General features: G+C 53.4%; 6 protein-coding genes across 6 annotated transcripts; 2 read left to right on the top strand and 4 right to left on the bottom strand.

Annotated features, from left to right (window-relative positions):
• Positions 1–150: 150 nt before the first annotated feature.
• ALTATR162_LOCUS11491 (uncharacterized protein) lies at positions 151–1,107 on the bottom strand (the record flags this gene model as incomplete). Its single annotated transcript, XM_043319133.1, has 1 exon — positions 151–1,107. One exon carries the CDS (start codon positions 1,105–1,107, stop codon positions 151–153), a length of 957 nt encoding a protein of 318 aa, XP_043175068.1.
• A 227-nt stretch (positions 1,108–1,334) lies between these two features.
• Positions 1,335–3,427, top strand: ALTATR162_LOCUS11490 (uncharacterized protein; the record flags this gene model as incomplete). The annotated part of the gene is made up of 2 exons (XM_043319132.1): positions 1,335–1,528; positions 1,582–3,427. The coding sequence occupies 2 exons, from the start codon at positions 1,335–1,337 to the stop codon at positions 3,425–3,427; spliced, it is 2,040 nt and encodes a 679-aa protein (XP_043175067.1).
• Positions 3,428–3,577: 150 nt separating this feature from the next.
• Positions 3,578–5,522, bottom strand: ALTATR162_LOCUS11489 (uncharacterized protein; the record flags this gene model as incomplete). The annotated part of the gene is made up of 4 exons (XM_043319131.1): positions 3,578–3,793; positions 3,869–5,011; positions 5,064–5,229; positions 5,284–5,522. The coding sequence occupies 4 exons, from the start codon at positions 5,520–5,522 to the stop codon at positions 3,578–3,580; spliced, it is 1,764 nt and encodes a 587-aa protein (XP_043175066.1).
• Positions 5,523–6,341: 819 nt separating this feature from the next.
• ALTATR162_LOCUS11488 (uncharacterized protein) lies at positions 6,342–7,111 on the top strand (the record flags this gene model as incomplete). Its single annotated transcript, XM_043319130.1, has 2 exons — positions 6,342–6,686; positions 6,755–7,111. 2 exons carry the CDS (start codon positions 6,342–6,344, stop codon positions 7,109–7,111), a joined length of 702 nt encoding a protein of 233 aa, XP_043175065.1.
• Positions 7,112–7,987: 876 nt separating this feature from the next.
• Positions 7,988–10,809, bottom strand: ALTATR162_LOCUS11487 (uncharacterized protein; the record flags this gene model as incomplete). The annotated part of the gene is made up of 2 exons (XM_043319129.1): positions 7,988–8,220; positions 8,271–10,809. The coding sequence occupies 2 exons, from the start codon at positions 10,807–10,809 to the stop codon at positions 7,988–7,990; spliced, it is 2,772 nt and encodes a 923-aa protein (XP_043175064.1).
• A 1,232-nt stretch (positions 10,810–12,041) lies between these two features.
• Positions 12,042–13,803, bottom strand: ALTATR162_LOCUS11486 (uncharacterized protein; the record flags this gene model as incomplete). Its single annotated transcript, XM_043319128.1, has 4 exons — positions 12,042–12,683; positions 12,735–13,214; positions 13,267–13,628; positions 13,680–13,803. The coding sequence occupies 4 exons, from the start codon at positions 13,801–13,803 to the stop codon at positions 12,042–12,044; spliced, it is 1,608 nt and encodes a 535-aa protein (XP_043175063.1).
• Between the last annotated feature and the right edge of the window lie 405 nt (positions 13,804–14,208).

Raw genomic sequence — 14,208 nt, 5'->3', positions numbered from 1 at the left:
TCTGGAGGAGTGTAAGACTGCATTATGCTGAAGTAATGACTTTATGGTTGTGCATTGGGAGGAGTGCATTTGGCTTTTACTTAGACCGGGCTATGGTTTGGACCGTCACTTAGCTTATACCCTTTATGCTGCACTAGTGGTAGATAGCGTTTACTCCACAATGTTGCTTTTCATGCTTTGCTTGCCAAATTTGCCCCATACTTCTGCTTTCCATCCATTTGAGCCTGACTCGTGCTCCAATAGTATCCGATACGGCTCGCCAACGTATAGTGGGCTCATTGCGCGATATGCTATCGATTTAGGTACTGCTTCTGTGTCCCCACCCCTACTCGTATCCCTCCAGAAGTCCAGCATATTGATAAGGTTAAGCGGTCCATGTACAACAGCATTCCTATGCCCCTCGACCTCTCTACACCACTCGGGTAGGTAATGTATCTTGTGTGCATTGAATGTCAGCGCCGAGAAGCGAAACAACGAGGTCGGCGTTTGACAAAAGTCTCTTTGATGCTCTCCAGTCGGTAAATTCTTTTCCTCCGGCTTCGGCGGTGCTTTCACCGGATTCTCAGGCGTAAGCTCACGCTGGAATACCCAATTACGGCGGTCCGTTAATACAATACCGTGGTCGTTCGAGAAACTCTTCTCAACACCCACGAGAAGCATTTCGCCGCCGTTTTTCAGTGTTTTGGGCTCAGCACTTAGTAGTCTCGTTGTCTCTTTGACTTCTTGGCCCACTCTCAATAGCGTGTTCCGATCTTGCGCCCATGCCAACTCGCCGCCTGCCCACATTCGCCTTGTAAAAGGACTTAGCGGGTTCACAGTACGATCTGTACCATCAAGGCCCAACTCGGATTCGATGATTGAAGGCGTGAAATAGACAAGGTGATAGCCAGGCGGGATCGGTGTGCCGGTCGGTGGCGGGTTGAACGAGGATGGTGTGCGGTTCAGTGTTATGGAGAGCAATTGGAGCTGGTTTGCATCGAGCAGCTGTTTACGGATTGAGACGGGTCCGCTGTGAAAGCGTGTGATGAGTTCGTTGCATGCTTCTGCTGCGGAAGCTTGGCGACGAGAGGAGGTTGTGGTGAACAGGTGACGAGTTACATGAGTCATGATGCAGCTGTGCTCCTTACCTTGTAGTAATGAACTCCCTGTGACTCAATTTCAATAGATAGATGATAAGAACCACTGACTATCATTCAGTGCGCGATGGTTGACAACGAAGGTGGTGCTAGAAGATGCCGAGGGATAGCCGATATCGATAACGTCATCCTTCACGGAACATTTCTGGTAACCGACTTCGGCTTCTTCCAAACAAGTAAACGTCAAGCTTCGGCAAGATGTCCGAACCACCACGGAAACGCGCGAAGTTGGCCTGCGTGACATGCAACGCGCGACGCGTCAAATGTGATGTCACGGACCGACATCCTTGCAGTAACTGTGCAGCCGGCAACGTCGAGTGCGAAACGCGTGAATCAAGGCGTGGAAAGCATATTAGGAAGCCGCGAGCGGAGACTGAGGTGCGCAGCAGAACGTGAGTTGAACATATTCTTGAGGCGCTCTATGACAGGTACTAATCCTGCAAAGTCCACCAAATGTATCAGCCATAAGCCCACAGCGACACGAGGACGAGGTGGCTGCGTCGCACGTGCTGGCCTCGCTATCGTCAAATTTCCATAGCCCTGTCAACACCCATACACCCGCTTCCGGAGGCCAATATCACCTCCCAACCCCGTCAGCGCCGTCAGATCTCAACAGCAACCAGTCGAAAGCGGAATCTATTCATCAAGAAGATGCCGTTTTTCTTGGTGAATCCAGCTCATTGCGCTATGCGGTGGCAGCAGAGCGGCGGCAGTCCTGCTTTCGCCATGCCGTCCCCAGTGCTGCAAGGGCGGAATCACTCGTACCCGAGTGGGAATCTGAACGACGTCTTGCGCGAAGGAAGGCTCTGCAAGCGGAAGGAGCCTTTTCATTCCCTCCTGCTGAGGTCCGACTTGAGCTGTTGGAGGCATACTTTAAATGGTTTCATCCGCACTTTCCAATCATAGACGAAGAGGATTTCTGGACCGGATACCGAGAGTTCAGTTTCTCCGCCTTGCTATTACAATCTATGATGTTCATCGGAGTAATTCACTGCGAGGAGTCGACTCTCAATCATCTTGGGTGGGGAAACCGCCATCGAGCCAAATGGTTCTTTTACATTAGGGCCAAAGACATATATGATGCTACGTTTGAGACCAATAAGATCATCGTCATACAATCTCTGTTTCTGATGAGCTTTTGGCGAGCTGGTGCGTTATTGGAGAAAGATGCGCGACATTGGCTAGGCACAGCTATTAGTCTCTCCGAGACAAGAGCACTGCATCGTTCCGGAGGAGATACCGAAGAGAGTCTCACGAGGGTCAAGAGGAGACTTTGGTGGGCTATCTACGTGCGTGAGCGTCAATGCGCATCGGCTCTGGGGCTACCGTGCCGCATACGCGACAAAGATTGCGATATCGAACCGCTGTCGTCTGCCGACTTCACTTCCGCTTTTGCGGCGTCCACTCCTGTGGAAGACCGCCATCGTTATACCGTTTACGCAATAAGCATGGTACAGCTGGCGGTTTTCTTGGGCAGGGTGGTAGACGCTGGTTATTTACCGAAGCGCACACTCGCACCCGACGAAAGGATCAAGCTACGCAATGAGTTATACAAATGGAGACAAGACCTCCCAAGCGTTATGCAGCTGCATACCGACGCCGGTGATCCGCCAAACTTCCAAGCCAGCATGCTCCATCTCGCATACAACAACCTACTCATTTTACTCCACCGCACCAACTTTGTTTTAGACGAGAATAGTAACATGGCGACAGACGGAAATGTCGCGCTCCAGGCCGCAGCCCGCAATTCGCGTATAGTCGAGGATATGCTGCCTGACGGCAACATTGGGCATGCTCAGATGCATGTCATCACGAATCTATTCAACACACTCTGCATTCACGTTGTAAACTTCAGGCGCTCGAGCGGCATCAATCGCACGCTCGCTGAGCATCGAGCCAAGTTATGTTTATTGGGTTTACAAGAACTTCAGAAGACATGGGAAGTGACCAATTGGGTGTTACAGTTGTTCTTCCAATATCTCGATAGAGAAACGGCTTCAAGGTTAGCCATGGAAGCGGATGATACTGGTTCCCCGAACAGCACTGGCCAGTCCACCTCAGCCGGTACTACCGCGCAACTGCCATCGCAACACCAAGGCGTCGATAACAATCCGAATCGCAACACGCAATATCTCGATGCTCCAGCGTCTTCCACGACCAGTCCCAAGCCCTGGTCGTGGACCCTAGACGAAGCCGACCAATATCTCTTCACGCAGATCGAAAACGACTTTGCCTTTGGAGAAGGTGCATTGCAACAATGGTGTCCAGAAGATCTCCTGCCAACAGAGTAGACTAGTAGACTTATTTCAGGAATTGCATTCAAGACATAGTATATCTAGCAATGTAATGAGTTTCAAAGGTCATGATTCATTATCGTCCATAGGATCATACGGCGCTAGGTATCTCCACAATTAGTCGCAAGCATTCATCAATCCCAACATTTAGTTGTAGACTTGCGCACTTGGCGCATACCCGGTCAGCCTCTCTCCATTCGAAGGCCGGAACATCTCTTCCTTAAACCAGACATGTGCAGATTCGGACAATTTCTCGACCTCTGAGAAGGGGAACTCAGGCTTGGAATTCGACTTTGCAAGTAGATCGTAGATGCCTTGAGCATAGTCAGGACCGATGTTGTAGACTTGTGCAAGGTACTTCTTCTAGTAGGGTGTTAGTGTGTGCCATATGAGTTGGGATAGCGTGGAATGACTTGCCTGAATATCGGCATATTTGACGAACTTGAGCATGTTGAAGGTGTTGGTGATGGTGTTTTGCCTCTTCTCAGGCGACATCACCCTACTCCACAACTCCCTTGCCTGATCATACTCGCTCTTCTTGGCCTCGTGCCAGTAATGACTCTTGCGGCTCATGATGTTGTCTGAGACCTGGTATGGCGCCTCAGCGACATCGGGACGGAATTTGTGTGCGAAGCTGTTGGGTACGTATTGCTTGTTTCCTGCGTGGTTGGCATCGACACGCATCTGACCGTCAAACTGCAGAGGCGAGAATGACTTCGACATGAAGGGGCAGTTGACGGGGATCTGGTGAAGATTCACACCGATTCTATGATACTGCGCATCGCGGTAGAAGAACATTCGGAACTGGAGCAATGGGTCGGGCGAGTCTTCAATACCGGGGACCATGCTGCCAGGCGAGAAAGCGGCTTGCTCGACATCGCGATGGAAGTTCTCAGGGTTCTTGTTCAGAACCAGACGGCCGAACTCTTGCATAGGGAACTGCTTACGCGGCCAGATCTTCGTGACATCGAAGGGGTCGAAGCCGAGCTTCTCGGGATCCGCATCCTGAGGCTCCATGACCTGTACCATGGCGGTCCATTCGATCTCCTCACCATTCTCAATGGCTTCCCATAGGTCGCGCTTGGAGTAGTCTGGGTCTTCACCACACATCTGTGTCGCTTCCCGCTGGGTGAACTGCTTCTGGCCATGCTTGGCGATGAAGTGGTACTTGATGTAGACGAACTTGCCCTCAGCGTTAACCCACTTGAAGGTATGACAGCCATATCCATGGTTGAAGCGCCAGCCAACCGGTGTGCCATGATCACTGAAGAACATGAGACCGGCGTGGTTACTCTCTGGGGTGTTTGCCAGCAAATCGAAGATAGCGTCGTAATCTGGAAGAAAGTTCCTTGGGTTACGGGCTTGCGATCTGATTACATCTGGGCCCTGGATGGGATCGCGGCAGAAAAAGACCGGGAAGTTAAGACCGACGATGTCGTAGTTGCCCTCCATGGTGTAGAACTTGATGGCGAAGCCACGGGGGTTGCGAGCTTCATCAGGGTACTCACGGCCAACCGTAACCGTCGAGAAACGGACGAAGACGGGAGTCTTTTCGCCTACGCTGGAGAGGAAGTTGGCTTTCTAAAAGAAGGTTCAGTATCTACTAATCTGGTGGGCTTTTCGACAAGCATACCGTGAGGGAATCAACCTTCTGAGTGCACTCGAAGTATCCAAACGCGCCGGAACCACAAGGATGTACCATACGCTCGAGGTTCTTGGAACGGTTGAAAGTCTGCTGCTTCTGGAATAGAAAGACATCGCTCGCTACAGGAATACCACCAACGGTTTTGCTGTGTGCTCTGCAAGACGTTAGCAAGTGTACCTCCAAGGCATGCGAGGACTGAGGAACCTACGGGTCAGGCCACGGAATACCTTCATTGGTAGTAAAGTAAGGGCCGTCGTCCTCACGCAATCCGCCCTGAACAGCGCCGGAGATCTTTGCAGCTATGTCAGCAGGTCCCTCGTTGGCCGAACCCATATGACTTTGCCTTGGTGCACGTTTCTCTCCAGCCATACTCTGGATACCCTGAGAAATGGCCTCGAGGGGGTGCTGCATGGGATCATTCTGGGAGGCGTTTGCACCGGTAGACATGGCTGCGGTGAGTTTGCTAGGTAAAGAGGTGGGAATTTCCATAAAGAAGCAACAGCGAGTGGGAGTTTAAGAGGGCAACATGGAGGCACGCCCCTGCCGCGTAGATGGAAAACGGGGTTTCCCGTTGTTTGGCATATTGTCAGGGTGATGCGATTCTGACGCGTAGAGAGGAGGGGTAGCAGATGCTACGACTTCACGTGCAGGACAAGTGACAGCGGTATTGGTGTTTTGAGGTTTAGTGCCTCGTGCAGCGACGAGCTGAATGGACTAGATGCTGGGGATACTTCCTCTTTTAATAACGCAATTAATGGATACTCCCTTTTCGGAAAGATAAGACTAATATTTGGCTTCTGATTCGCAGCAATATTTGCAGTCTGCGGGTATTGCGGAGCATGGTGGGCATGGGAATTTTGGACTTTCGCATGTTTAGGCATGATGGCAAAGTGACGTTGGCCAATGGCAACGTTCCGGTCCCGATACATCATCAATACGTCGTTCCGCGGAACGCTACTCCACATTCCACTATTGTCGGTGTCGTACCTTTGACACACGGCATATGGGTACTGCTTCCGACCCAATCATGTAGCAGGCAATCGTCAGCGAGCATACTGTACGACAAGTTGCGCACGCAGCTCGAAAGAGCAAACAAAGGGCGGGACGGTGCAGGGACGTGCCTCTGGCGAAGCAGTGACGTATCGTGACAACCGCTATGTGAGACAAAACCTCGCCAGGTGCTCCTCAAGCTGGCTCAGTACCTAAATCTGCAAACACACCTCCTCAATCCCAATTCAACTTTGAACCTCATATCACACCGTCACAATGTTCGCTCCTCGTGCCATCATATCACCACTTGCTCGAGCCGCCTTCAGGCCACAGACGATCCGCGTCGCCGCCAACCCAGCCTACCTCCGCACCCAAGTTGCATTCAACTCAACAATCTCAGAAGCCATTACCAAAGATCACCGCGAGCTAGAGACCTACTACAAAGAAATCACCAACAACCCAGACGACATTGACCATATAACACGCTATGGCAACCAATTCACATGGGAGCTAGCTCGCCACTCTGTCGCCGAGGAACTTCTTGTCTACCCAGCCATGGAGAAATACATGGGGGAAAAGGGAAAGCAGCATGCCGAATCAGATCGGAAACAGCATCACGAGGTGAGTGAAAAGTTTCCCCAACTTCACCTTACACTCCAAGAATAAGAAGCTAACAACAATCACAACAGGTGAAAAATCTACTCAAAGAATTCCAAAACATGGATCCAGCATCCTCGACCTATATCCCCAAGCTCAAAGAACTCTGGTCCGTCCTTGAGCGCCACATCGCTGAAGAAGAGCGAGACGACCTTCCTGCCCTCGAACGAGCCCTTTCCTCGGAGGAAAACCGCGGAAACTCTGAATCCTTGGCCAAGAACTTTGGCCGCACAAAGGCTTTTGTGCCATCAAGGAGTCACCCTAGTGCAGGAGAAAACCCCTACTTCGAGGGACCGATGGGTATGCTGGCTGCGCCGATTGATCATATTGCGGATATCTTTCGCAAGTTTCCTGAAGGTACTGTTAGTCCGAACCCGAGTAAGAAGTAAAGGTGGATGCATGGACAGGCGACGATTGTATGTAATGAGGACACTCAAAATTTAAGAGATCCATGAATAAAGGAAATTAAGCTAAAAGTTTGTCTGGCATCCGCATCTCCATAACGGTAGTAGTTGTTTAGTACTTACTAGAGCATAAACTCATAGCTTCCAAATCTTGCACCACACTTCGCCCACACTCGACATCTCATATACATCTCCCGTGACAGCGTGCACAGATCGCCAAACATCATATAAACACCCATACCCTCAAGTAGCCATTTGAAATGTTCAATTCCCATAGGTGTTCCAGAAGTGGAAGTAGATAAAAGTATTGTACAAAAAGAAGGGCTCTCGCTCGCTCTTCACACGCCATACCATGCTACCACCTCGCTATGCGTAACGAAAGATATGAATGAACCCCCCATGAACGTCCGCCCTAGCGCCCGAACTCTAATGTCAAAAGAGTGCCATGTACTTTCATAACCAATCCAGTACTCTGCAAATCCGACTTCTTTTGTTTATGGCGTTGTCAACACCTTGCGCCGAAGAACATTGAAGATGCAGGGTATTGTGCTCCAGCGCGGTGCTACTTCAACGCTGATACCTTGAAAAGCGACGCTGAAGCAAAAAATCGAGGCTTGCACTATTCAGACGGCCAGAGGATGTGCTGTTACGCTCTTTCCGATGTTTCTTTTTAAATTTTTGAGAGGCGGGGTTTGCCACCTTGTGCAATGGCTCCTTCGTTCTAGCTTCCTTCTCTGAGGACATGGTCTGTTCGTACCATAGGATTGTTCTTCTCTACAACCCGACCAGCGTAAGCGCATGCTTCACATTATCACAGTGACCGACAACATGCAACATCAGCCGCACAGCCGTTCATTCCGATCACCTTCCGTCGTCGATCTCAACCTTCCTAGGCCTGTCACGTTCGCGCTCTCGCTCGCGATCGTCGTAGTCATTTTCATCATCATAACGGCGGCGTCGTTCACGGTCGTGGTAACGACGGTCTCGGTCGCTGTCACGGTCGTCGTCGTCCCTATCGTCCTTGGAACGGTGGCTTCGCCTATCGCGGTCATCACGATCGCCTCGATCACGTCGGTCATGCTCGTACTCCTCTTCTGTAGTCATGTTAGTACTGATTAAGGAACAAGACTTGATGTCGGCCTACCTCTGCTCTCGCGGATCTTTTTGGTACGATCAGCGAGCTTCTGAATCTCTTCCTTGGTCAAGACACGTAGCACGATGACGCAGTCCATCCGCTCTTCAAAGCGTTCCTTGGCTTGCTCTAAAGCCTCGGGGTTGACGAGACGGCGGTCGATCCTCGTCCATCGAGCTCCGACAGGAATGTCCTTTCCCTTCAAGGCGTCCTTGTGGGGTGCAACGCCCTCGCGGATAGGCTCAGGGTCCTCAGGGAATTTTTCGGTAGGTTTGCGGAGGATGCCCTTGACAGGCACAACGGGTTCCTTGGGAGGCTCGACGATCTGGACGCTCTTGCCTGCAGATTCCCTGTCAAGTGCTTCGGGCTCCTGCACCATGCCTCCGTCGTAGATGCTCACGGGGCGATCCCTGGGAGGAGACGCACGTGAGCGGTCTTCCGGACCTCGGGACCTGTCACGCTCATCCTTCTTACTCCTTCGACTCTTCTCGCGGTCAGAATCGCTGTCCTTGTCGCGAGTGCTGCGGCTAGCACGCTCTGCTTCTTGTTGGACGCGTCGCCGGTATTCCTCGTCAGGGTCCAAGGCAGCTTCCTGGGGTGCTAGATCCCTCCGACGTTCGGCATCGCGGTCGACGTAGTGACGCGGTCGCTCATCACCGCTGCCCTCAGAAGAAGGCGGCTTGCGAGAAGGTACCTTTTCCCTGTCGTCGTCCTCATATCGACGTTCACGGTGCTTGCGCTCGGGCTCGATGGGAGGGTAGTCGGGAGCTGCAATCTGTGCAGGGGCAGGGGCAACGGCGGGAGCAGCAACCGGGGGCGGTGGTGGGGGTACGAGTGAATTGCGACGACCTTCAGACTTCCTCTCCCGTCGCTCATCAGGGCGGTCTCGCCTGTCGCGCTCATCGTATTCCTTTCGTCGCTCACGCTCCCGTTCTCCGGACGAGTCTCGGTCGCTACCACGGTCCTTGTCGCGGTTCTTTATGTAACCAGCGGCACCCAAGGTAGCTGCCACACCAGCCGCTGCGCCAGCCGCAGCTTGCACGAAACCACCTTTTTCCTCAGATCGGCCGCTCTCACGCTCCCGCTCCCGCTCCCGCTCCCGCTCACGCTCACGAGGTCGCTTGTCGTAGTCCTGCGGGGGAACGATGTCTCGAGAGGCGCGGGGATCGGGCATACGTGCATCAGCACGCTCAGGCTGGTAGTAGTGGCTGCTGGGCTCTTGTGGCCTGGGTCGAGGAGGTTCGGCGGGGGGGTATAGAGGCTGTCGATCCAAGGCATGGTGGTCGTGTGCGAGGCTTGGGGGACCTGGTGCAATGCCGAAGCCACGGGTAGTCACCTCACGGTCCTCGAACGCAGTGCTGTGGCGCTTGTTCTCAACACCGCGGTCCTGGCGAGCATAGTCGTCGCGATAGGTGTCTCGACGAGGTTCACGGGGCTCTTGGTGGATAGCAGCAGGAGTGCGGGAAGTGCGAGTGGAAGAGGATCGTCCGAGGCTTGCGTCTGCGTAGGGATCGTACTTGGGGATCTCGCGTGCCCTTTCAATCGACGATGACCTGCCGTGAGGTCGCGGGATGCTATTGATCTTATCGAAGCCACGAGTGGATGGGGGAGGACCAAGTTCGCGGGTAGAGGCACGAGCGGGGCGATCCGAGATCATGCTGGTGGGGCGAGAGCCGCGTTCCAAGCTACCAGCACGTGGCCTCCGCCAGGCTGGTTCGGTGTCGCGGTACATGCTCGCTGGGTCGGTGTAGGAGTAGCCATCGCTGTTGCTCAGGTCGGTAAGGCGCGAGGGAGGCTTGCTGCTGTCATGGTAGCTACGGCCGCCACTTGTGAGACTGTAACCCCTATCCGCATGATCCCGGTGGTGCGAAGAAGGCTGGACCTCAGCTACGAGCTTGGTCAAGTGGCTGCTGTCGTCAACACTGTAGACCTTCTTATGGCCTCGTGAAGCGCCCGGCGTGATGTAGGTATCAGATGCCTTGGCATAGGAAGGGGTCAGAGGGCTTCGGGGTCGGTCGGTGTGGGTGTGGGATGAGTAGGGGGTCCGAAGCGGCAGCGAAGCCTGGGGCAAGGCACTGGTGCTCACGTTGGGGCGGGTCAGGTCGTTGGTGTTGCGTCGTGGGCGTCCTGTGTACGAGTCGTACTTGACGCTGCTGGAGTGGGAAGTGGTCGAGGTGGTGGGCGTGTAGTAGGGCGTGTGGTGGGATGTTCCAAGACGGTCGACGCTGGAGCGCGGCGAGCTGGGACGGCCATATCCCGAGTACGAGGAGGAGTTGTAATAGGGGTCGGAGAAGGTGCCCGTTGAGGACCTTGCGGGGTTAGAGTAGCGGCTTCCCCTCGGGGACGAGGGGCGGTTGTATCGTGTGTCCATGCCGCCTGACAGCGTAACCGTCTTGATGTGGAGGGGAGCGGATTTGGCGGCAGTTTTGGCGGCGGGAGTAGTGGACAAGGAGTTTCGGCGTGGGGGAAGGGGCGGCGCAACGGTGCTAGAATAAGTATGATTCTTCCTCAGGCCAGGCGGCTTAGTGGGGAGAAGAACGCTGCCCAACATTGTATCAGCCCAGTCGTCGGTTTCAGAAAGTGGGAAAGAGCAAATGGCACAAACGAAAGGGAATTAGAAATTAGGCCTGGCGAAGACGAAGAATATAGTCGCAGCTCGACGTACATAAGGGCGTTTCAACACCGGACGACAGCCGGTGGGCACAGCCAAGTCTGGCTCGACGACTAGCAGCGCGAACCTGTTGGCCGATGGTTGTAGGATGCGCCCAAGTTCCCTGACAAGAGTGGTGACAGGGGGCGGGGGTGCTGGCACGGTGCAAAATCAACGTGATGTTTGCAGGCGGCTCCCAGGGTAGGCCCAGCAGAATACTCTGGATTCGGGGGTGGGACCGCGAGGCAGCGAATGAGGCGGACAAGTGTGGTGGGGGGGAGTAACGGCCGACGGGGTATCAGACGTTGGAGAGCGATGGGGTGCAGCGCTGGACAAGAGATGGACAGTAAGGATAGACTGCGAGGAGGGTGAGGATTCGGTCGGGTACAGAGAGCGTGCGTATGCCGCCGCCCACCTGGTTTCGAGGTTGCGTGGAGAGTCAGATTGCACTATGTCATCGCCCTCGCTTGGACCCGCTGAACCCTGCAGGATGCAGCCACTCAGCACCCGTTATGTCTCGCTGCACAGAAACAGGGTCCGCTCGCCGCTGTGTCGTTGGCTTTTTTTGCTAGTTACATGGGATTTACTAGAGATTTACTAGTTATATCGCATCCTACTGCTAGCTACATGGACGTTACCACGTTCCACATTCACGCTTCACTCTGCTGCCACTCGCACGTCAGCACGTTTACAGCCGCATGCGCACTGGACCTGTCAATAACGTCGCCCCGCCGCCTAGCAGTCTCTCTAGCTGCTACAGACGTCTTCCGCCGCCCAACTGACCCCGCTTAGGCAGGATAGCCCTGTGATACCCAACTTGACCGCCAGGACGTCCATGGCCTCGTGACTCGTCCGGTGTGAATGCCCTGGGCGGGCCGACTCAGCAACCCGTTCCGTTCACGATCTTCGCTGTATGAACACGTCGTACAGATCCTGATGTGCAGTGTAGTTTCAAATTCGCCATCGATTGGTCTGGAAACATGGCATGGGCACGGAGCGGTCAGATCATGACTTCGGCATTTTTTAGCTACCGAAACACTTCTCGCGGTACTAATCCGCCGGACGCGCCGCAACGTAAGCACTGAACATTGGCCGCATCTTGCTTTTTGCCTTTGCCTCCTCCCTCCGATGCTCTACACATCCTCGATCTGCTCAACCCGCGCAGCCTTGCCAACGCCGCCTTTAGTCGAGTCGGCATCGTCCGTCGCGTGATGATGTCTGAGCTGCTTCGCCCGCGACTTGCTCGGGATGGTATCCTGAATACAACCCCTGATAATGTTGCCCTCGAACAACTCGCCAATAGACTCCAATCGCACTCCCTTCGTCTCCGGCACACAGAACACTGTCCACACACCCATGACAATGCACAGCGACCCGAATAAAAGGAACGTTCCGTACGTAATGTTGTCCAGCATCAGGGGAGTAATCTTTGCGATTACAAAGTTGAAGAGCCACTGCGTCATCAACGAGCCCGCCATGAGCAGAGACCGCACGTGGTTGGGACTGCACTCGGACGCCAGCACAAATGGGATCGGGCCCCAACCGAATGAGTAGAAGACAACAAAGAGATAGACGCAGATGATGGCAAAGATTGCGTTGCCATCAAGCTCGCCTGTAGGTGGGTGGACTGCTTGGTTGACACCAATGTAGTACATCGCAAACGCTTGGCCAATAGATCCGAGGATCAACGACCATTTGCGTCCAAGTTGCTCAGTAAAGGCCATCAGGCCAATCGCAGTCACGACGATCTTGACGATGCCGTAAACTCCAGTTGCCTAGTTGCAGGTTAGCTTGTGTCGCATGCAGTCTCTTTATCATTTACTCACGAATAAGCCGGACGAGGGGCCAGTAAGACCAATCTGCTTGAAGATCTGAGGAGCATAGTAATTAATCGAGTTTGTGCCCGTCCATTGCTGCCAGAACATAAGAATGACAACAAAGCTCGAGCGGTATAGCATCTTCTTGTTCGAGCAGGCAGCCTTTAGTTGGGCAACCATGGGCATCTTCTCGTGGCCATTGAAGTCTGCGATAATCTCATCCAGCTCCTGTGTTACGTCTGGGTCCTCGACGCTCTTGCCGCGCACATGAGCCAAAGCTTTAGCGGCTTGGCTGAGCTTGTTTTTCTCAACGAGCCAGCGCGGCGACTCATTCATGAAGAGCATGCCTACAAGCAGAAAGGCGCCAGGGAGCATCTGCAGGGCAAATGGCACGCGCCATTTAGTCGAGTCTGTAGGGCTGGTGATGTCGAGCGAGATGCCGTAGTTGACGAAAAAGGACAGGCATATACCCGTTACGTTGAAGAGTTGCTGCTCTGACGTTAGTAGACTGGTATAGTCAAGCGGTGTAGACAAAGCGTACCATGCATCCAATGCAGCGCCCTCGAATCGCCCTTGGCGCATTCTCTCCAATGTATGTAGGGACAACAGCTGAGATTAAGCCAACACCGAAACCGCCAATCACGCGTCCAATATAGAGCTGAGTAAGGCTTGTTGTACCAATCGCACATAAGGTCTGAATCAAAGACCCAATGATGAAAATGATATCCGCAATGATGAGTGCCCACTTTCGACCAAATGTATCGGAAACGTAGAAACTAGCCATAGCACCGAAGAAACATCCCGCCTGGAGGACGGAGACAATGTTTCCCTGTAGATTGGCAAAATTTTTGCTGTCTTTGTCGAGGTTGAACGAGTGTTGGAATGCGTCCATCGTCAAGACACCTGTGGTATGGTTAGTCATCACCGTTGCATATGTACAATGCAAAAACATACCTCCAATGAGACCTGTGTCCCAACCAAACAGCATTCCACCAAAGGATGCCACGGCGGTGAGCAAGTAGGCTCGACGATACGTCTTGATGTCTGCCCACACCTCGGACATGTTGAGCTTGGCCATGATTGCGATGAGTCGCAGGGTGAATCAAATATCGCAGAAAAGATGCACACACGAATGCGATGCAATGCGATGAGCGTTTGAAGCCAGTGGTGTCGATCAACGAAACACTGCGGCAAACATCCGACTATATATCGTCAGTTTTCTTCAGCCTCGCAGAGCCTAGTCAGCAAACTCCGACACAAAGCCCGCACACAAAAGGCGACCAGTTGTCTTGGCGGTCGGCACAGTGCAACGCGACCTCGGGGACATGACGTGGGGATTCGTTCGTGGGGACTCCAGACGTGCCAGTTACAGGCGGAGAGCCCCATAGCTAGTGGGTCGGCATAGCGGATGGTAATTATCCCTCCATTCAAACGCCGTAGTCTTTATTGTGTTGAGACCTTTGCGTGCTTCCTTCGTCTGCAG

The sequence above is a fragment of the Alternaria atra genome (assembly GCF_907166805.1).
Source record: "Alternaria atra isolate CS162 genome assembly, contig: 35, whole genome shotgun sequence".
Taxonomy (NCBI): domain Eukaryota; kingdom Fungi; phylum Ascomycota; class Dothideomycetes; order Pleosporales; family Pleosporaceae; genus Alternaria; species Alternaria atra.
Note: the sequence above shows the minus strand (reverse complement) of the source record. Positions and strands in the feature narration are given on the sequence as shown.